The 23,486-nt window shown below is 44.8% G+C and overlaps 1 protein-coding gene across 5 annotated transcripts in view; it reads left to right on the top strand.

Moving 5' to 3' along the window:
• SMOC1 (SPARC related modular calcium binding 1) overlaps positions 1 to 23,486 on the top strand; it is a 193,685-nt gene that overhangs the window by 155,528 nt on the left and 14,671 nt on the right. For all 5 annotated transcript variants that reach the window (XM_030559690.1, XM_030559689.1, XM_030559687.1 and 2 more), the window contains 3 exons: positions 9,002 to 9,194; positions 12,998 to 13,080; positions 17,964 to 18,069. In XM_030559690.1, coding sequence (XP_030415550.1) covers positions 9,002 to 9,194; positions 12,998 to 13,080; positions 17,964 to 18,069 — 382 coding nt within the window. The remainder of the gene's footprint in view (positions 1 to 9,001; positions 9,195 to 12,997; positions 13,081 to 17,963; positions 18,070 to 23,486) is intronic.

The raw sequence follows: 23,486 nt of genomic DNA, 5'->3' as shown, positions 1-23,486 counted from the left end.
AGTGCTTCACCCCTTCTGCTGACCCCTGTTTTCTGTCTAAGGGGCTATGCAGTATATTGAATAATGTTAGAATTGGTTAACATTGCAATGTAACTCAGTGCAGCTCTGCCATGTCAACAGGGGGAAGCGTGGGGGGGGCAGGGAAGTGGTGGGGTTGCTGAATAATTTAGGTCTAACATGCCACCTGCTGCAAGGCACTTTGAATGTAATAAATCAACAGATAAAATTCTGCAGCGTGCAGTATATACAGTAACTTTTCCCCATGTTGTCTGCTGAGAGATTAACAGTCAAAGCAAGGACAGTTGAATGTGTGCACTGGGGACAACTGCAGGGAATATTTCTTTCTACTTTAAAAAATAAAATAAACCCTGAATGTTCTTCCAGGCTGATGGTCCAAGATTGAGACAGGCTGCAGTGGTGGTGCTGCTGATGAGTAAGAGGTGGGGAGAGATTTATACTATACCCAGGGCCTATATTTGCTCAGCTGGTATTGTGCTTTTAGAGAAAACAGAAGGGGTTGTTTCTGCTCCTCCATCCACGTCCCTGCTTTGCAGAGTGGTGTCTAGTACCTGTTCACCATGCTGTTTTAGCAGGACTGCCAACCCTTGTGTGCCAGCACCCCCGGGTTATTTAAAATCCTTCTTTGCCTTTGAGGTAGAAGGGATGCAAACCTGCAGCAACTTGTGATGAAACTGCTTCCTGGATGGAATTTTCCGTTTCTCTAGTCCATTGCTTCTGAGCGTCCTAGTTGGACAGAAAGGCACCTGTTCCTCCACAAGTTCAGTGCTCTATACACCACAATGGATCTGTTTATCACTTACACTAAACCTCCTTAGCACTGCTCTGACATTGTAAAAAAGCCTTGAGTGAGTGTAAATTACATCACGTTACGCTTTAAGGCCTCTTGATTCTACCACAACAGTGTAAATGAGAATCAGGCTCAATGGATTAATCTCTTTGAGAAGAGCAAATGTTATTCCAATTTCACAGAGAGGAAAACTGAGGCACAGAGGCCCTTACTTGCTGAAGGCCAGTGGATCAATGGCAGAGTGAGAAACAGAAGTGAGGAATCTTCGGTCCAAATCTGTGATGTTTCTGCTGTTCAGCCCATCCACCAGCAGCTGCTGTACTCCCTTTTAGCTCCCTATCTTGTAGCAGAGCTTGAAGCGAGGTGACAATGGCATGGCAAGATATAATTTTTAATTTAAAAAAATGCTATTGCTAACTGGGCTTGCCCTATAGTTCAGCATTGTCGATAATGTGCTACTAGGCAAGAGGTGAGAGTTTTGTCCCTCTGTCTATGGGCTAGCAGTAGGCTGAGTGTCAAATATCAGTGATTCCGTAGCTGGTCCTCCAGGTTCTGTTTGCATTTTAACCTGCAGGTTCAAGTTGGACTGCAGGCAGAACTCAGAGGAAACTGCTCATGAGGAAATCCTAGTGCCCAAGTCAGAGAGAAGATGGTGCATGTTGCTCTTACCACACAGGCACATGTGTCTGGCTCTGGAGAAAAGCAATTTACAAGGCAGAACAAAAACACTCCAGAAGAAGCAGTTCTGTAATTATGAATCAGAGTAGCTAGTGCTATGCTTTGAATCAGCCTGTCTCAAATGATTTGCCTTTCAGATAACACATGGTGACCTGCACTGTATGACCAGTCTACTCCCATTCCTTGTGGCCTCTCATCTGTTTTAGTAGGAACTGATGAGTCTGATAATATGGCTGGCTGGCTAACTAGCACCAGAGCTACCATTACAGCTAATAATGCAGGACTTAATATTAGCACCTTCCATTCAAGGATCTCAAAGCAATTTAATTGATAGACTTAGCCTAAAAAAGCCATGTAAGCACTGGAGAAATTGAGGCATGGATATCTTCAGTGACTTACCTGCACACAGCAAGTCTGTGGCAGAACTAGGAATAAAACCCTGAATATCTCCTTCAGGTGATTATCCATATGCACATTCCATGAAGCTGGGAATAGAACCCTGAATTTTTTTCAGGCCTGTGCTTTAGCCACTGGGCCTCAGTGACTGCTTGCTTTCCAAAGCTCACCTGCTCGAGCGAGAGGGAGAAGCAGTTCTTGCTGACATGATATGATTTAGCAAGATTTTGGGAAAGTCTTTGGAGGGTGTTTTAATTACTGACCATTAGTGAAACAGTATCTACCCCTCAAGGAAGAGTCTGAGCAGTAATTTATTCTTCTAGTGCTCCTTGGCATTTGCTCTTCTCTAGCACTGCCTTGCATCACCTAATTCCCCAGATCTTTAATAATCAGCTGGCTAATTAGGCAGTAGTTGAGTCCCTTACCTCATCAGTCCACTTCTGTTTCTGTGTGGAGATGGTAGAGGTATGTGTCAGACAGTGCATTTCTCAATGTGTGAGAGAGCAAGAGACCTTTTAGGAATGTGATGATGCATCTCTCAGAAGATCATTGCTAGGGAAAATTTGTTCAATAAAAAAGCCACAAGAAATGTCTTGTCCCCATGTCTCCTGCTATAGCTCATCGCTTCGGAAGATGCCTGTTTTTAAAATGCTCTAAAGAGTGTTAAAAGCAGCTGAGAGTGAAAAATAACAAGTAGTTAGCATTTTAGAGCTGAGCAACTACAGCTAAAATGGATATTTCTGCCACAAACTTTCCTCTAATACACACACTCTCTCTCTCTCTCTCTTTCTATCGTGCTCTTGCATGCTTGCTGGCAGTGGGTAATGCAATCTTGATTTGCTGACTCCCAAAGGTTTTGTTCCCTAGCAGCAGCAGTAGTTTGGCTGAGCTAGTGGGCTTTTTTTTGCTGACGGCTGTCACAAGTCACAGCAGAAAACAGGACAACATGATGATTATGTCTTTCTTTTTTAAATGGTTACAGTAGTATTGTTGATCCTGGGTAGCTTCTCACTCACCACACTCCCATCAACTCAGTAGATGCTCCTCTCTCACTAGATGTAGATCTATGCATGTTTTAAGGTTTTCTTCCTTTTTTCCCTTTTTGCCTATAACTCCTGCTAACTCAAGTAGGGAGTCATGCTTGTAGACACCCTGCACTTCATGGAGAGGACGAGCTTCTTTTTTGGGCTGCAGATGAATTTTATAGCTGGTGTCTGGCTTACAGCTTATTTGGCATTCCAGAGTTTCCACTGCCCTAGATCTAGACATGCGTCTGACGAAGTGAGTATTCACCTATGAAAGCTCCAATGCATCTGTTAGTCTATAAGGTGCCACAGGACTCTGTCGCTTTTTACAGATCCAGACGAACACGGCTACCCCTCTGATACTAGATCTAGATGACGTCATTGAAGGTTCACCAAATTAAAAATCTGAGAGATACAGGAGATCTGTTTGGACATCTTACTTTCACTGTCAATGTAGGCTTGGTGGCTACAGCACAGTCACAAGTGCTTTTCTCCAGTCTACTTCTAAATGTCTCAAGCAACGGAGAGGCCACCATTTCCTTCAGTGGAACTGTTCCTTACTCTAACAGAACTGGTCATCGGGGAACTCCTCCAGCCTACGTTCTCTAGTCCTGATCAGAGCAAGCTTAGCCGTATGTGCAGGACTGGAACCCAGGAGATCTGAAATTTAATCTGGGCTTTGTCCCCAACAAACCACGGGCATATCACTTACACTCTCTGTGCCTCAGTTTTCTCTGCTATAATATAGGAATAGTTCTGCTTGCTACTTCAGGGAGGTCTGAGGCTAATTCATTTAACATCTGTAAAGCTCTTTGAAATCCTTGGGTGGAAAGTGCTGTAGAAGTATAAATTATTGTTGTAATAATTTTCCATTACGCTGTGTTAAGGGTTTGGACCAGTCTAAACAATTCCTTTCCATTAGTGGTGTTAATGCTCTTATAATTGGTTGTCATAGCCCCTAGTCATTACCATTTGTGGAAGTTACACACATTTAGAACAGGATTTTCAGAACCCTCAGCTTCCATCTAATTCTGTCCCTGTTGAAGTCAACAGTAAAACTCCCATTGATATAAATAAGAATGGAGATTGGACAATGCTGAGTGCTTCTGAAAATACCACAGTTAGTTCTCTCAATCTTTCCTCATAAATCAATCCATCTAACCCCTTAATCACTGTCACTTTCTGAATTCCACATGTCTCTTATAATAAAGTGCCTGTAAGTTAGCACAGAAGGTCAGATCATCAGTTGGTATAAACCAATGAAGTCAACTGAGCCATGCGAATTTACGCTAACTAAGAAGCAGTCTCACAAGTGCTTAAGTCCCTTCCTGCATCCATGTATCTAACTCCAAATAACATTGACTTTTTTTTGCTAACACATTGCACTGCACAAAGTTTGCTGTCCACAATCAGCCCTAATTCTCTATTACAATACTGCTTTTCAAGATACTCCTTCCTATAAAATGTTTCAGATTGTTTTCCCATCATATATTTATCCAAGTTAAATTTAATTTAATTTTTTTGAATGAACCCATTCTTAGATATCTAACCATCAGCCACTGTTGTGACTGCATGAGTGTCTAGATATGGCACTGAGTATTTTTTGTTTTATCTGTTTTTGCAGGTGTTGGTGACTCTTCACAATTTTGTATCACATGCAGATTTTGTTCACAGCTAATGAAAGTATTAAAGATGAAACCTGAGGACATATTTATTTAACAGATATAGCAAAAATGCCACCACCTGCTAGTAAATAAGTTCAATTTCACAGCTGTGGTATAATGGGGAGATTACAGTACACAGATGTGAGATCCTAGTGTTTTTAAGTCTAAAGGGAAGAAAAAACTTGTAGGTTTCCTGTACACAAACTATTATCACTACATGCATTTAAATAAACATTCTCCCCCAATAGGAAGCAGCTATCCTGCAACTGTCCCATTCTCCTCTCCCACAACTAAACCAACGTCAGCCCCTTGCAAATTGGTTAATTTGCCTCTGAAGTTAAGCCAGCTACTCTCACATCCCCATATCACAATTAAAAACTGTTTTGAAATATATTTTGCAATTTAAATATTATATATATCTTGTAATTTTCTAACAAATTGAAACTTCCAAAAATAATTATACAGGAGGGCTCAGGTCAGCATGACCTTGTCACATATGATTTTTATAGAAACATTTTTTCCATATTGAAAATCTTGTGATGCCCTTCAAATATATCCAACACAACAGAAGAAAACTGACTAAAACCTGGGTGAGCACCTAAACTTGTGTATGTGCACATATCTGTATAATATGCAATGGTATGTGAGAGTGAGTGATGTGTGGCCATGAATGGAGTTTTGCATGCCATCTTTATTCATGGATTGGTACGAACGATAAAAAGCCTCTATCCATACGTTCTAGATGCCTTGCACACTGTCACATGTTGCACGTAGATTATAAGGTGCCAAGGAGATGTTTTCCCAGAAAAACAATCTGCACAGTGAGGGCCTGATTCAGTTGCAGTGAAGTCACTGGGAATCTTCCCGTTGGTTTCAGTGGGTGTTGGATCAGGCCCTAAGGCCTGGTCTACACTGGGGGAGAGGTCGATGTAAGATACGCAACTTCAGTTATGGGAATAGCATACCTGAAGTCAACATATCTTATTTCGACTTACCTCCCATCTTCACAGCGCGGGATCGATGGCCGCGGCTCCCCCGTCAACTCCACTTCTGCCGCTCACCCTGGTGGAGTTCCGGAGTCGACGGGAGTGTGTTCGGGGATCGATATATCGCGTCTTAGATCAATCGCTATCCGCCGATCCAGCGGATAGTCTGGATGTACCCTAAATGTTAATTCACTTCAAAAAATTACAGCAATATTATTTGGCACAAGTGAAAGGTGCCAGAGTTACCCCTGGAGAAGGAAGTAATTCCAAAGAGTGACCCTGGGATCCTCCATCCAGTGAGCAGCACCTCCAACTTGTCTCAGGGAAACTCCTAGAAGGCCTCTTCTACATTAGCAAACTTCATAGTCAGAATTCACTACTAGTGATGCCATGATGAATGCTGAAGTATAGCTAGGATTCTGGTGTTTTCATCAGTGTTTGTTTCTCAGGGACCGGCTTGCTGCCTTACTCAACTGTGTCAGGGAGATCTCGGGGACCGGCGCTGGTCCACAGACTGGTCACTGAGAAACACCACTCTAGAAGACATGGCGGTAAAATTAATACTGTAATCCTGCCTACATCTTGGCTTTCACCAACAGTGGAGAGTGATGACTACACAATTTGCTAGTTTAAACAGTCTTGGGTGAGAGTCCCCATGGTCCGTTCAGTCCTTGGAAGTCTCAGTAGAAAGACAACAGGGAGCCAATCAGTGCCAATTATGATGGCGTTTGTTGTGACATGGATGCCTATGTGCCATGAACTAAACAAAGGCTGCCAAATTCATTTCACTGACTAGGTCTACAAAGCAAAACCAAAAAACACCCCACAAAAACCTTGTGGAAGCAAATCTCAGAGCCCAGGTCAACTGACTTGGTCTCACAGGGCTAAAAATAGCTGAGAGACTGTTCAGGCTCAGATTGGAGCCCAGACTCTGAGACCCTCCCATGTCACCAGGTTTCAGAGTCCAGGCTCCAGTCCAGGCCTAAACAGCTATGCTGCTATTTTTAGCCTCCCAGCATGAGTCCAGGTTGGTTGACCAGGGCTCTGAGAGTTGCTGCTGTGAGCATTGGTTTTTTTTTTTGCTGTGTAGGTGTACCCATAACCCATTAACACCCATCAGATGGTAGTGATTATCAATCAGCTCTGTTTTCTATTAGGAGTTCCCTGGGCCATCCATTCCCCCACATTTTTCTTGTTAGTATACTGGGCAAAGAGAAAATGTTTTTAAATGCCACTGGTATAATGCAAGCATAAGTATGTGTATATGAATGTACATTTGTGCACTGCATATACATGCACAGTGATGTATACTCACACAGTACTGTATATATGTCAACTAAGGCTATGGCTGATTAAAAGAAAAGTGATTAATTTTATAACAAGTTGTTGTGCGGGGCCAAAAAAAGCATTGGTATTTATTTTTTTTTCAAAGGAACTTTTAGTGCCAGTTTTGCAATACTCAAAGGACTCCAGAGAATTTGTACACTGAGGAAGCTTTGGGGATTTGGACAGAAAAATGTCTGGAATGTACTTCTCTTCAATGGAGTTTTTTCTTTTGGTTATTAAATAAAGTGAATTAATCAAAAATGAGGTGATCATAGGCATGAAATTCTGTCTCTCTTGTTTGCTTCATCGAACTAAATGAATTACTCTCTCACCCAATGGCCCAGGTGTAAATTGCTGTCAGGCAGGGACCTTGAGTAAGCTGACCCCTTGTGATGTAATTGATTTGTTAAGAAGCCCACAGGCCTCTTACTGAATGACTCCTCTGTCCGCATACAGCTTAGGAACAGTCAGGGTTTTTTTTAAGATGTGAAATCTGTCAGCAAAGTGAAGTCAGCTTAAATATCAGCTGAGACTTGAGCCCTTTCAGTTGTGTTGATTTTATTCCCCCCTCTTCCCCTCCTCTTTACCAATCAACTTTCTTTCTGGTTAAGTCAGACTTGCACATAGTTAAAGCTCTTATATTAAACCTCATTTGTGTGGACTCGTGTGTGACAAAGTCTAAGTGTCTTTTGTTCACAGTCCTAAGGAGTTTCTGAAATGCTTGGGGCAGAGGACATCTATGGTCTCATGGAACCTCTTTCACTGGCTGCTATGTTACAATTATAAATCATGGACAGTTGGCCTCTGGTAACCAAAGCAATCTGTGCCCAAATAATTCCATTCAGAACTGCCAGACTAATTCTGTGGGTGGCACCCCCGGCCCCCAGAAAGAGCAGACAGTTGTGTAATGCAATGTGTCCCAACTGACCATCAAAATGTCTGCAAGTTCAGGTCTAGACACTTCCTGTCAGGGTTCTGAGTTAGTTTCTTTACTGAAAACTTGAAGTGCCCTCTGGGCATGAGAGAGGATTTTAAGCAATATGGTTTATTAAAGTGTCCTGCAAAAGGGGGTATGGAAGAGGGGAGCATTTGTCCCCCTCACTTTTTATCATGATACATATTTTAAGAAAATCCAGAGAGTTTATTGGGGTGTTCTCTACTTTCCTTTTTTTTTTTAAAAAACCTTAAGAATGTCAAGTCTTGTCTTCCACTTTTTTCTAGATTCCTTAGGTGACTAGAGAACTTGAAGCAACAATTTTCTCAGCCCTCAGGTCAAAGACCAGATGGATGTGTCTGAGGTCTTCCAACAAACATAATTTTTCTCTAAACTGTTTCAGTTAAATAATTGTTAACATTATAGGTTTGTAAAGTGTGTGTGTGTCTCGTTCCCCTCTAGTGGCTGGTCCATATAGAGGAGAGCAGCCTACTACATCTGCCAGCTAAATGAGTTTGACCTCTTACTCATGTGATAGAAGCCTGACCTTTGGAGCAGAAGGTTCCAGATTCCTGGATGACTCTAGGGGACACTTCTAAATGGTCTGTTCCCTAGTGCATATCACCTGTTTTATCTGTTCCCTCATGGATGATGCTAACAAGGAGGCCCTCTTTCTCTATAGTAGAATGGAAAGGGACACGGCCCTTTCTCCGGTCTCCCAGGGTATACCGTGTGGGGAAAGAGAAGCCTAGGTGCCTTCTCCATTCCCCAGGACATACTGGGGAGTAAGGAAGAAATAGCACGCTCTTTCCATGCCCCAGCGGTGATGCGGTTGGCCGTCCTCTCTGTTCCCCCAGGGTATGCAGTAGATGCACTCTGTCTAGGACATACTGAAAGCAGGAGCAGCCTATCCATTTTTATGGCCAGAGTGGAAAGTGTATTTGGTGCACCCCTTCACAAGTGGCTGGCTGTCGTCATTAGGAGGAGGATTTCAGGTCCAGAATGTAACACTGATCCCTGTGCATGCTGAGAAACTTCTTTTGAATATTGGAATTTCCTAGGGAAGGAAGAGAGATCAGGCATTCTCAGGTCTGACTAGCATCCTGAACGCTGAGGTTTGAGAGTTGCCCTGAAGCCATGTTTTGTTGCAAAGGGTGATGTTTCTGTTTTTCCTTCTTTTCCAGAGAAAGTTCACTCGTGTGACCAGGAGAGACAGAGTGCCTTGGAGGAGGCCAGGCAGAACCCCCGTGAGGGTATTGTCATCCCAGAGTGTGCTCCTGGCGGGCTGTACAAACCAGTGCAATGTCATCAGTCCACGGGGTACTGCTGGTGCGTCCTGGTGGACACAGGGCGCCCCTTGCCTGGTACTTCTACCCGGTGAGAGCAACTTGCTTTGAACGTGGCTTGTAAGGTGGAGCATGAAATAACTATGAAAGAGAGAACACCAGTTCAGAGAAAACAAGGGAACCAAAGAACTCGGGAATTGCCATACCAGAGTTATGCAGTCTAGGTTCCTGTTTACAACAGTAGATAATGCTCCAATCAGCAACCAGTGCAACTGGGCCTGAGTTGGGTGCTTAAACCTCCTTGTCTACATGACTGTTCATATTTTCTTAATATTTTCCCCTCTCTCTGGACCCAGTCTCTTCTACAGCCGAATAGACTAATTAGTATCATGTATTTCTGTTATATGCACTGAACTTCTCAGGGCTGAACTGTCGGGCAAGGTGAAAGGACAATTCCAACAGAACACACATGCATTTAAACTCAGAAGTACAGCTACACTATGAAGGATCTCCCTACCTCTGTCAGACACTGTGCTTTCCTAGTCTTTACCATTAGTTCAGCATGGGGAACACCTTTAGATTAGTGAATGAAGCATGGAGATGGAAATTGGGAAACCTTAGTCGTGTTACTGGATGTGCCACTGCCTAACTGTCAAGTTACTTCACCTCTCTCTGCTTCAATTTCTTCATCGATAAAATGGGGTTAATGAGAGCTGAAAAGCTCTGGGAGACTTAGGGATGGAAAGTGCTATAGGAGTGCTAAGTTTTATTACTTTCAGGGTGAGGGGCAGAGGAAGAGGAAACACACCTACAGAATGTGTGTATATGAATGCACACTTTTTTAATCCCACTGATAGGTACTGTACTTGAAGTGGAGACAGGGCCGGTGCTTCCGTTTAGGCGACCTAGGCGGTCGCCTAGGGTGCCAGGATTTGGGAGGGCGGCATTTTGCTGCCCTTGGCGGCAATTCAGCGGCGGGGGTCCTTCCGCACTGTGGGTCGTTGGTGGCAATTCTGCGGCGGGTCATTCACTCGCTCCAGGACCCGCCGCCAAAGTGCCCTGAAGACCGGGAGCGCGGAAGGACATCCCCCCCGCCGCAGAATTGCCGCCAACGACCGGGAGCGTGGAAGGACCCCCGCCTAGGGCGCCAAAAACCTGGCGCCGCTCCTGAGTGGAGAAGAATGCATCTTTCACTCCAGTTGTGTGCACTGGACTCAGCGAAGCAGAGAGGAAAGGACCTATATTACAGCATATATAGTAGCACCCATCAAACTTAGGGATTTGTCAAGGCTTTCATTATCACTCACTGTTTTCACATGCTCTTAATGTTCTGACAAATGCAGACTTCTGGCTGAAATATGCCATGTTCACTCTAAGTTCTCTTTTTGCAGAATCCAGTAACCTATGTGAGAGTTAATGTAAATGTGAAGTAAATAGCCACTTCCCATATAAACTATACTTCAAGACTCTTTTTTGCTCACACACAGCTCAAATACAGCTGAACTTTACAACTTGAAATGCTCAGAATGGCTGATCCTCTCTGAGGACTGGGCCTGGTTTTTATCTGCAAAGAAAAGAACACCACCAATGAGTTCTAGACACTTGGAAACTTGGTTTTCCTGATTGATGGTAACAGTGGCTTAGGTTGAGGTTAGGAGCACTGATACTAACTATCACACTAAGGGCTCAGTTGCATTGGATAGGCACGTGTCTGCATCATGGAGGAGCAGAGCCTCCACAGGAAGAAGTGTGGGAGCCCTTTACTGCACAGGGGGAGTGTTACTGCTGCCCATCCTTCAGGGCGGTACAGCATGCTTTTCTTTTGTCCTGCCACCAGAGATGGCCAATGCAGAGGAGGAAGGGCCCTGCATCCTCCTGTCATAGTATTCTTTCCCAAATCCAGACCTTAGCATCCAAAATATGGGTACTAGCATGAATTCCCCTAAGCTTAATTACCAGCTTAGATCTGATAGGCTGCCACCAATCAAGACTTAAGTAGAGCGCCTGATAGACTCTGGTGTCCCCAAACCCTTCTCTGGGGACCCCCAAGACCCAGATTCCTTGAGTCTCACAACAAAGGGAAATAAACCATTCCCTTCCCCCTCTTTACCTCCTCCCAGATCTTTTCCGCCCTGTGTACCCTAGGAGCTTACCCTGCTTCAACTCCTTGAAACACAACACAGAGGGATCAGGTTTCTCCCCCCTTTCTCCCAGAGGCCATACAGATTCAGTTCCGTGAATCTAACACAAAGAGGAAATTTACCTTTCCCTCCCTGCTCTCTTTCCCTTCTCCCCACCAATTCCCTGGTGTTTAACTAGGAGAAAAAAATCAAACAGGTGTTAAAGCAAAGCTTTTAATAAAAAAAAGAAAGAAAAAAGTAAAAGGTTTATCTCTGCAATTTAGATGGTAAACAGTTACAGGGTCTTTTAGCTTATAGAAAATGTATAAACAGCCTTATCCAGAAAAAATACAATTTAAACTATTTCCAGCAGACTACACATTTGAAAATACAGAAAAACAATGTAAAAGCCTATATTGTCTTTCTACCGTTGTACTTACAAATTGGAAACAGAAGATTAGGGAGCCTGGAGATTCGTGTGGTCACTCTCAGAGCCCAGAGAGAGAACAGAACAAGAACAAAGGACCCACACCCAAACTTCCCTCCACCCAGATTTGAAAGTATCTTGTTTCCTGATTGGTCCTCTGGTTAGGTGTTGTTTGTTAACCCTTTCCAGGTGAAAGAGACATTAACCCTTAGCTATCTGTTTATGACACCTCCCCATATCTGCTCTCTTTGAGCTGGCTTGCAGACCAGGAGAGTTAGAAGAAAACAGTCCCTGTGTTTAGAGGCACAGAAGCCACAGGCCTGTTATCCCTGGCCACTGACTGGGTGGTACAACAGGAAAGAAAGTGGCTTGCATTATCCCCACTCTTGTGTATCCCCGTAGTGGCCAGGAATAGCCTGACACCACGTTGTCATGGCTAGTACTGATCTAGAAAGCTCTTGGAGAACTGCATGGCCAGTCAGATTTCAATACAGAAACCGATTCTTTATTGAAATCTTTGTTCCTGTGCATCATAAAGCTCTCCAGGCAGGATCCTGGAGGCCGCACAACTTGAAAGCTCCACAGAAACACATTGTGGGGTTAGCAAGTTCTGATAAGTAGCCTCTGTGAGTTTGAACCTGGCTGTGTCAGCAGTAGTGAGTCTGTGGACACAGCTGCTGTAGAGAGGGGCAGAGAGAGGGGCACCCCTGAGGTAGCTCAATCCTGGGCTATTCTGAGACTTTTTGAAGAGAAGGAACCGAACTTGAACTGTTTGAACTGGCAGCTAGTATAGCTTCTGGAGATGCTTTTATTGGTCTGCTCTATTTAATAGACAGGCTGCTGCATGTTGAAATGTGCACTCTGCAGGTGGTTATCTGAATCAAGGCAAGGCACAATGCATTACCCTCCCCCTACCTCAAAGTTGCAGAATGCCTGGCTTGCTGTGCTTAAGCTCGCAACTAAGAGAAATGAGCTTGACCTCCTAGCCAGCTGAAGTTCAGAAGATTTTCTTGGTCATCTAGGCAACCACTGATAGTGAACAGTTCTTGAGGACCCCAAGGGTTGACCGCCTTCTGACAAGCAAAAAGAAGAGGCCTGGGATAGAAGGCAAAATTACCTTCATGCTGATTCCTCTAAGTGCTGCCCTCTTCCTACAAGCATCACCCTGGTCGTATGCAGATTGAGTCTGAGCCAATTTATTTCTTACCTGGATTCCTGTTTTTTGTTTTTTCCTCTGCACTGAGCCGATGAGGCAAAACTGAAATGGTCGCCAAAGTTTTAATGACGACGTGATGTGTCTGAAACTATATCAAATAATTGAACCTCCTTCTCCTCTTCCTTTTCCAGCTATGAGACCCCGGTGTGTGAAAGTGATGCCAGATCGAAGAGCAGAGAGATTGACGATCCATTCAAGGACCGAGAGCTTCCAGGTTAGAGTGGAGCAGACATCCATCTGTCATTAATGCTGGTTACGTGAGAGAAGGGGAAAGTCCATGCGTTGTTTAGGAGAATGGGGATTTACTGTATTTATATGTTTTAGCATGGATTTGTGTGTGTGTGTGTGTGTGTGTGTTATGGTCTCTTCACCTTTTGACGTCCATTTCAGGCAATGTACTAGAGGCACTACTGGTTTACAGAGGATAGTTCACCAGACAGCAAGTGTGAAAAATCAGGACAGGGGTGGGGAGTAATAGGATCCTACATAAGAAAAAGACCCAAAAATCAAGACTGTCCCTATAAAATCGGGACATCTGATCACCCTAACAGAGGGGGATGGAAAATCCTAAAATTTTCCTATGGGCTGGCTGTTGCCTACCTTCCCTCCCCTTCTTGTTGTATGTCTGCCATTTGAAAACAAAATACTGACACAGCAAAGCAATATCTCTGAAAGAAAAATGGTATCCAGCTCTTGCTCAGTGAGACTGTGGGAACCAGCAGGGAGAGGGGTCATCTTTGAACCTCTGTCTGGACAGAGCCACTTTTCTCTAATCAGTGACGCTTTCACAGCTTCAGCACCTACCTCTGGCAGCCACCGCAGGAATCAGGTGACATAGTTGACAATGACTGGCTGACCAACCAATCCCTTGCTACTAATGCAGACAAAGGACAGTAGTGCTCCTGGTGTATGCTGATTCTTTGACCAATGCTGGCTGCTCAGTTAAGCTGGGCTGAATCCCTCCTGCCCAGTTCTTCCCTTATCCCTGCCTGCTACAGAGCTCAGCTTGGTCGATAGCTGCTCCTGGCCAACCAATCCCAGAATCTCACCTCTTTCCTTATAACTCAGAATGGTCCCCTCCCTAGAATAGAAGGTGAAAATTGCTTGCACCTCCTGGGGGATTGTGTGTGTGTGTGTAGTGGTTCCCAACCATTTGAGGGCAGAGGATGAAAATGGCTTTCTCATCTGCCTTTGTGTGCTCTAGTTGCTGTCTCCTTCCCTGCCCTTTGGAGGGAGAGGGTAAAAATTGGTCCCTTCCCTTCATTTATATGGAGCTTGGACATGGGGCAGAAACTGCAGGGTTGCCCCAGCCTAGTGTGTTTGTATGCAAGAAAATAGCTGGGTGTATGGCTGTGCACACAGGAAAATACAGCTGTCTGCGAACAGAAGAATGATTGGTGCAGAGACCGCAGGTGGCAGGGGAGGGAGAGAGAGAGAGAGAGAAGCAAGTAGAAGTAATGAGCTGAGAGGGAAATGTTCATAGACTAGGAGGAGGCAGAGAGAAACTGGGAAAGGGAGAAGGAGAAATTGAAATAACAATTAAGAAAGGAGAGAACAAAACATAGAGCACTAGGAGATAGAGGCCAAAAGGAAATAAAAGAACAATTTGCTCATTAACCTTGTTGGAGAACTAGAATAAAGAAATTAATGCTGGAAAAGAAAAGAAAAGATTTTAAGATTCAGTAGAAGGGAAAAGAAAAGAGAAAAGTGGAGTGACGGAAAAGCTAAGGCAGAATAAATGTAAGGGAGGCATAGTTTCTTTTTAAAATCAGTTTATCAGAATTGTAATGCCTAAATACATGCACACATATTGGACAGTATGTTGGAGTAAGGCTATGTCTACGCTACAGACCTTACAGTGGCACAGCCCTACCGCTACAGCTGCACCTCTGTAAGGTCTCTCATGTAACTGTTCTATGCTGACGGGAAAGACCTTTCCCATCTGCATAATTAAACCAACCCCAATGAGCGGCAGTAGCTGTGTCGGCAGGAGAGCATCCAGGGTCCAGTCTCCAATCACCGAGTATATCCCGGGTAATCAGGAAAAGGACCTTATCCCACCCTCTGCATTACAGAAAGAGGTCCTCCTCACCGGCACGTTTCAAGGGACATGCTGTATGGAAGTGGCATCTCAAGATGTCATGGGCTTGAAGAAGAATCCTTGCCTCATAAGTAACAGGTCCCAGGGCTGGCTCTAGGTTTTTTGCTGCCCCAAGCAAAAAATTTGCCGCCCCAAGCTCCGAGAGCACAACTGCCCAAGCAACAAACAAACAAACAAAAGAATAGGTGGCTGGAATGCCACCCAACAAAAAAAGAGTGGCCAGAATGGTGCCCCTGGAATTGTGCCACCCCAACCACGTGCTTGCTTTGCTGGTGCTTAGGACCGGTCCTGACAGGTTATAATGGTTCTGAAACATAGGACCTATTTTCAAGGATGTTTTCTCAATGAGGGAAGTGAATGAATCAGTTCTGCAATCTATTAACGAAGGAGTGAGGTAGAGAGTCTCTGCCCGAGATACTTAGTGGGGCCTAAGGAGAGAGTCCCTGCCTGGGCTTTTCATGGAGCATCAAGGAAAGGGGGCTTGGGGAGGGATGGATGGTCCCTGCCTAAGCCCCACCCTCAATTAATGTAGGTGGCGACTTGTAGTGCCCCCCATCTCTCAAACTCCCAGGTACAATTAATTTGGGCTGCTTGTCCCCCCCATAGAATTTTGGCTGCTCTCCACTCACTGTCTCCTGGGCACCCTGCTGTGTCCTCTCTCCCCACAGAGCTGTCCTCCCAGCTGCTGTTACTCTGCCTCCTGCTCCTCTCACACCCTTCTAAGGAACAGAAACAAGGTGCCCAGTTGTTCAGAGACCAACCTTATTTTCCCAAAAGGGAGGGAGACAGGTTGGGAGGAGGGAGTGGAGCCTTCCGACCTATAAAGAGCCCAGTAGCTCATGGCCTGCTTCACTTCTTCCTCTCCATCCTTTTTGCTCCTGGGCTCCTTCCCTGGAACCTTCTCTCTGCTCCTTGGGGAAGGGGGGGGGGTCTAGAGCTTCCAGAAAATATCATCTTTTCTTCCTTTGCCCCAGCCCCAGCAACTGCAGCTACTGCTCCCTGTCCTTTGGGACACTGCTTGAGAATGCGGTGCAGCAGGACAGGTGGCAGAAACCACAGTAACGGGGAGGGGACTGCATACTGTGGCACAGATGCGGTGTGGTCTCAATGGCAGATTCTGCTAATGTGACTCCCCTGCAGCTTCCTCTTTCTTCCTCCCCAGATGTATTGGGCAGCTCCTTCAGCTAGATGCTTGGGTGTATTCACGTGCACTACGGTTGCTGTCATTGCTGCTCAGGAACCCCCCAGAGGGTTGCTGATCCCAGCTGCAAACTGTCTGAGAACTGCAGTGGTTCTTGTTCATTTGTGACTCCATTTATAGACTCATAGACTTTATTGCCAGAAGGGACCATCATGACCATCTAGTCTGACCTCCTGCACAACACAGGCCACAGAACCTCATCCACCCACTCCTGCAATAGACCCATAACCTCTGGCTGAGTTACTGAAATCCTCACATCCTGATTTAAAGACTTCAAGTTACAGAGAATCCACCATTTACACTAATTTAAACCTGCAAATGATCCATGCTCCAGACACCTAGGAAAAAAATTCTCTGTAGTAACTCAGAGCCCTCCCCATCTAATGTCCCATCACCAGCCATTGGGGATATTTTGCTACAGACAAACTTGGTTACGTGACATTGTAGGCAGTCTCACCATGCCATCCCATTTGATTCAGGCTGGAGATTTCTATCACATGGTCAGTGTATTAACTGGGCTTAGGTATGGTGAGCCATTAGTGATCCACACAGTCACATCAAAGGAGTGAGGGAAGGAGAGGAGAGCTATAGGATGTTCTGTTACTTTCCCATTCCTATTTGCTCCCTCTGCTGAGTAATACTCCCAAGCCAAACATGAGTGAGATCTTCCCAATTAGTCTTAATTGTCTCAGAGGGACGCCTTTATTGGAGGACTCGGTGAGGTTGTCCAAAGGGTCACCCCATTCTTTGAAACCTACATTGCTGCAGCCACTACATTAATTGCCCCCACATAAAAAATCCTGCACATACCAAGGGGAGAGAAACTTACACACCCACACACGTGTGTACATGCACACATACAGTGCTATACAAATCATGTCATAGCTGCTTCCACAAGAACCAGAAGAAAGAAGGAAGGAGAATTTGTCATTTGCTATCTGCAAGCAACTCTGCTAGTCCTAGCAGAGAGTGAGATGCTGAGATCCCTTGGGAGATGACTTCTAGCAAATGTTTTTTCAACCTTCTCATTTTCTGCAACAAAAAGCTCTTTTAAGTGAGTGGTCTACTCCTGCTGGCATAGCAGCTTACCCTTTACGTTGCTGACATTTTCTGGACTGCCTGCCAAATGAGTGCTAAGGGGCGGGTGAGTGTGTGTAATATATGTGATATGGGGAGATGCTAGTGACTGTTTTCCTTAGATTGGGTATGGCAGAAAATTGAGCCTGCATTACTGCAAAGGAGGAATTTAGTTATAATAATTTGCAAGTCACTTTCAGCTGTCAAAGCGATTGTGGTTAGTTTCTAGATCTTTGTCATGGGTCGTGTGTGTGCGTGTATGGGAACACAGAAAATGTTGACAATGGTGCTCTGTGTTGGTGGGAGGCTGCCCTCCTGGCAGGGGTTACTGGGAGCATGCCAGGAATCAGCAGTGAACGCTGATTCTGCTTAGCAGGGGAAGCTGGTGATCTGAGGCCTTTACTAGACCCCAGAAGAGTCACCCAGTGAAGTGAGGCAGAAGGCAGACAACTGGGGGTGCCAACCAGGAAAGAAGTGAACAGTAGTATTCATGCAAAACACAGTCAGATCTGGAAGTAGCTGGAATTAGCTGAGTACATGTGAGAGGCTAAATGCTGCTCAAGGATTCTTCTACCTTTGGTTAGAGACTTATTAAAGGTGCCATGTTGAACCTTACAGATACAGAGACTATGCTATCTCCCCATTGAAGGAGGTTGATTCAGGGTAGGAGACTGACTTTCTGGGTTCTCAAGATACTCTTCCTCTTCATGTTTTGCAGGCTGCCCAGAAGGGAAGAAAGTAGAATTTATTACCAGCTTACTAGATGCTCTGACTACGGACATGGTACAGGCCATTAACTCAGCTGCACCTGCTGGAGGTGGGAGGTGAGTCTGGAGAGCATTCAAACGTGAACAAGACAGCTACAGATCTCTGGACGTCTGTCAAGTGGGGTGGGGGTTTCTTGATCTGAACTCGAGATCATTCTAATTCTACTGGATACAGGAGAACTACTGTCACTGTAACCCCGACCACCTGCCCTTGCAAAACTGTTCTACCATCAAGGTCAGCACATGCCATTTACAGTGATTAATGAGAGCTCAGTAGGAGGAAGTCACTTTCTCTTTCATCCTCTGGTGCATAAAGAGAGGCCTAATAAAATTCAGATCTGTTTATGGAGGCTCTGTGGACTAGTGGCTATAATGGGACTGAGAATCAGAATTCTTGTGTTGCCAGCTCTTGCAATTTCAGCAGGGGCTAGAGGCCCTCTGGCCGTGATGTGAGAAGCTCCAACCCTCTTGCAAATTTCAGCCATGTCTAGAGGCGCTGGAACAATTTTTATAATGGGGGTTCTGAGATCCATTGAGCTAAACTGTAAACCTTGTATATGATGGAAACAACTTTAAGCTAGAGGGTGTGGCAGGACCCCTAGTTCCAGCACCTATGGGGAAAACCCCTCTGATTGACTGCCTTCCCCATGTCCCCACTTCCTGGGGAAGAGCAGCCAATCAAGCTTCTGTGAGAGGTAAGCAGAGTTCTCCCCCTTCCCTTTGGAGACACAAGGAATTCTTGGGTGAGGGAGGGGTGAGAAGGAGCAGCCGACACCATTCTCACAGGAGGGGAAGGAGAGGAGGGAGCAGAAACACCCCAGCAGCTCTGCTCCCCCACCCATGAACAATGAGCCATTCTGCTCTTAGCTCCTCTGTCTCTCTGGAAGGGGGAGAAGGGATCCTACTGTAGCCCACCTCCCCAGGCCTGGGAGAGAGGGTTGAAGAATCCCTGAAGCTGCAAAAGGAGCGGAGGTGGTGCTGGGGATATAGGCAGAACTGATGTAGGGTGTGGGGAGGTGCCTAGTGAATTGCTGGGCTGGGAGAGGGGCAGATGTGGGGCTGGCAGGTGACACACAATGAATTAACTGGAATGTTGGGCTTTGGGGAGAAGCTGGGAGCTCTGCTCCATTAGGCAGGCAGTGAGAGCTCCTGCAGTTGATGTCAACATCACCTCACTGTGTACATTTGGGAGAGCTGGCTACTCCGTTTAAATTGCCACATACACACTGGGGGTGGGCAGATTGAGTTCAAACCTCAAAAGACAAGCCAATCCCCCCCAGTGCAATCTTTTAAATAAATCTCATGATATGTTGAGGGGTGGCTTATGATTTCTGAACTTCTGGGGTTGGCATCACGGACTTCCGTTTCCAGCTCTTCCAGGGATGGTGTGTGAGATGTCTGGCAGCCTTTTAACTTCTTCACGCCTCAGGTTGCCCATCTGTAAAGTGGGATAACAACATTGTCCTACCACACAGGAATGTTGTGAGGATTAATATGTTGGTGTTGGTGAAGTCTTGTATATAGAAAGTGCTGCCAGATTTGCCTGTTACTTTGGGGTATGCTCATTTCTTTGGGTTACTCTTCTGGGGGGTGGGGCGGGAGGGGTAGGGAGTGTTCTGAGCTATCATGAAGAACCTAGGTTCTCTAGGGCTGGGTTCCTCCAGCCCCAGAATCGGATGAACACACCCACACATACATTAACAGAGTGGACGGGTCAATCAGCGCTGTCAAGCTGGTCCCTTATATGTCTTTGGACTCACTGGGCTGGAAGAAGCAGCACTTTCAAGCTGCCTCTCCTTATATGCCCGCGGGCTCCATGAACTCCGTCAAGCAGCACTTTCAAACTGTTACCCGTATGCGTCCCAGATTCAGCACGTCCCTATCCCCACTCTCACATCAAGTAGATTACTGCCAGTACAATTATGATGAGCAAACCCCACAGTATTCTGGGTGCTGCAGGGATCTTTCGCTTAAGTAAAAGAAGCATTGCTGCAGTGTAAATGGGGGAAGCTAAAAACACAAAAGAGTAAAGTTCAGCGAGAGAGAGAGAAGCAACCAGCTTAAACATACAAGTTATTTATTGAATAATAGTGATAACTACACAAGGAGAGCCTAAGCCAACATAACATACATTATTAAAGGTTAATACCAAAGGTAGAAAGGAAAACAGAGAGAGAGAAAGAGAAGGGAATTTCACCACTCCCTGAAGCTTGAACTGGTTGGGGTTCCCAGTTGATGGTGTAGCTCAGGGTCCTGTGGGCAGGAGACAAGCAGAGTCTCCAGCACGATCAGTCAGGAGAATATGGAGTCCCGGTGGAATTGATGCACAGTTTGGATCTAAGCATTAGAACACTGACTGGAGAGTGAGTAGGGATTTTTGTAGAAAAAATACAATGGTTCAAGAGAGAACACTAAATTTGTTTGTAGGTAAGCTGATGACTCAAGGATTTTCTTTAGGCTAGACAATAGGAGCTGATCCCTCTTGGCTATGGGTGGTATTTTCTTCCAGGGAGCTCACAATGCAACTAGCCTGCTTCAGTATGTTGGATATCAATCAAGGATTCATTACTAGAATTGATTTGATAATTGTTGAGCTTGGTATGTGCAGGCATAGGTTCATTAGCATCTGGAGCAGAGATTCCCATGATGCAGTGCTTCCCGGCTTTTTCTGGTCCCAGAGTTCAGTGCGGTTCTCTGTTATCCATTCTGTATGCAAATTGAGATGTCTCCCTGTCCCATCTCCCATGCAGATGAGGCTAGGGGAGTTGTCTCTGCTCTCCATTTTGTATGCTAATGGAGATGTCTTAATCTTGTCACCCTTGTCAGGAAGGGTCTAGGTGTGTCTCCCATCTTCCCTTCATTGCTCTCTGCAAGTCTTTTCTCTGATGGGTTTTGGTTTAAGCAGAGGCTGGTTGTGGGGGGGGGTTACCATTCATGAGTCAGACAGGCTGGATACTGCGCCCTGGTTCCCCAAGAACACAGAGCTGACTGGTATCAAAAGGCAAAGGATTATTATTCTGGTTTATGTGCGGTCTGCTTGATAACACTGAAGAGTTTAATGCCAGCAGAAAGTGCAGGTTGAAGTATTTAGAGGTGTGCAGGACAGACATGCATGTATGTGTGTGTTTTATTTAGGGCAGTCAGGCTGGCACACCCTATTGCTCCAGAGAAAGTGAGAGCCATGCATGTGTTTGATATTGGAGGGTCAATGTGCAAATGTCCCCAACTTTCATCTTTGAAGGTACTGAAGGGAACAGAATGGTCTCTAACTGCCTGACATAAATATTTATTTGTTTCTGAGGGTTTCACCTTATGCCCAGTTATTCTCATTATTGGTAGTTGTGCATCAATATCTAGTTAAAGTCCGCCAAATTATCATGGTGGCCGAGGGCCTATGAATTGAATTCTGTACAGTCCATCAGGTACCAATATGCCTGGCATATCCGAATGCATACAAACAGAATGACAAATGTTTGTACAGTAGTATAAGTTTTAAATATGCTAGTGTGGAAACACATTGTTCCCTTCCTAGCACTCCAATTGCCAATTTGGGGAAATTTGCGTGGCACAAAAACAGTGGATGTGTGTAAAGGAAAACCCTTGAGAATATTTCATATTTATTTAGCATCCCTTTTGGATTTCTCGGTCAGCACTCTTGCAAATAAAGTTGACCACAAAGCAGTATTGTAGGGAGGAGAGATGTCCATAAGGACCAACTACCTTTCTAAAAACCTTGCTTACTTCCTAAGTCCTCAAAGCGTTGTGTATTTCTAACCTTTTAATGGGGCCCTTTCTGGCAGCATCCTTCATTATCTTGCTTTTCACAATCTTCATGTTGATTTATTTCAAGCTACAGTGTCAACAGCCAGTGCGCAAGGGGAAAAAGAAACTGTTCAACAGCCCACTCCAAGTGAGGCAGATTGCTCCACCACCCAAATATTTTGCATGCCTGCAGCCATAATTAAATGCAAGAAACTTCTCTGACGTAAACTTGCACATGCACCAGGCCATCTCCAAAGAGCTTGTGTCCAGCTTCTCCGTTGTACCACACCATTCTGGTGCCATGTATCTTGCAGAGAAAGCATCTTAGGAATCAGAGACTTTGAAATAAATAATGTATTGGTACAATTTTTATTTTGGATCTCTGAGTCTGCAGAGTTTGTGCTGCAAGTCCCCCTGTACAGTCCTCCTGGGGTGGGGCTGAGGGGGAGAATTCTAGTATACTTCAGAAATTTCTAAAAATGACCTCAGATTGTGCTTTTATTCTCTCTCTAATATTTTATCTACAAGGTCCAACTTCTCACCAGTGCTAGAAACTAAATGTTTATCACAGTAGAAAGAGGTGTTCCTAAGTCTCAAAAGGGCTAAAACACTTGTTATTAGCCCTGACAATTTGTGACATGTTTGGTTTATGAGATACTGGACCAAAACCTTGCCGCTGTGCCCATAATAAATGTTAACTTTGCACCTCTCTGACCAGGCAGGACACATCTGAGAGGAAGGAAGAAAAATATGGTGGGTCTGTTTGTTTATTTTTTTAATGTCAGCAGAGGTGATCAAAGCTGTGAGACAAATTGCATTTACTTTGTGGCCATCACCACCCATATGATAACTATTGCAGCCAGAATCACTCCAACTAAGCTTGCACAACAGTTTCCATTCTAACACCCTTTTCTGCTTTCTCGTAACTTTACGACACTTTCATCTTTCAGGCTGAAGTTTCCAGTGCTTGCTGTCTGCCTAAATAGGCTGTCACTGCCACGCCACTTCTGTGTTTTTTAAGTTTGAGCAAAAATAGGCAGTGGTCTGAAGCAAATGTGAAATCATTTCTGATAACATTTTTGGATGACACAAAGATTGGGAGAATGGTACATGAGCATGAGGTTTATGAGGGTATCAGGACTAAATCAAGACCTTTTGAAGTTTTTTGATGTAAAAAGAGACAGAAAGCCAAAAGACCTGTTTTGGAATAGCTAATAGCCCAATGGTTAGGGCACTTCCATGGGATTTGGGAGACCCAGGTTCAAGTCCCAACTCTGCCTGATTCAGACCAAGGATGTGAATCTTGATTTCACACATCCCAGATGAGTACCCTGACTACTGGGCTGTTGGCTATTTGGAGGATGGGGTCCTCTCTCCATCTTAGACCTAAGAAACTTTTTCCCAATGGTAGCTACATGAAAACTGGTATGTTGCCTCAAAAAGTTTTGGTTTCAGGGAATTGGCATTTTCTAAGGAAAAACTGTTTCATTGAAAATTTCCTGATCAATCCTAATACAGAGGAATTTGTAACAGCCCAGAAGTGAATTATGCAAAAGAAATTATCAAATAAAATCTTTAAAAATAGGTTTTGTAGTTTATTTTATTCTCCCCGGTTTTTAATGTTCATTTGTTTTTATTATCTCAGGCTTCCCAAGGCCTTGGGGCAGGGCCTTCCTTTCAAAACTCTATTTTTATCACTTGTAAAGCGGCTT

This window comes from Gopherus evgoodei, chromosome 4 (genome assembly GCF_007399415.2).
Source record: "Gopherus evgoodei ecotype Sinaloan lineage chromosome 4, rGopEvg1_v1.p, whole genome shotgun sequence".
Taxonomy (NCBI): domain Eukaryota; kingdom Metazoa; phylum Chordata; order Testudines; family Testudinidae; genus Gopherus; species Gopherus evgoodei.
This window is presented reverse-complemented; position numbering and strand designations above follow the sequence as displayed.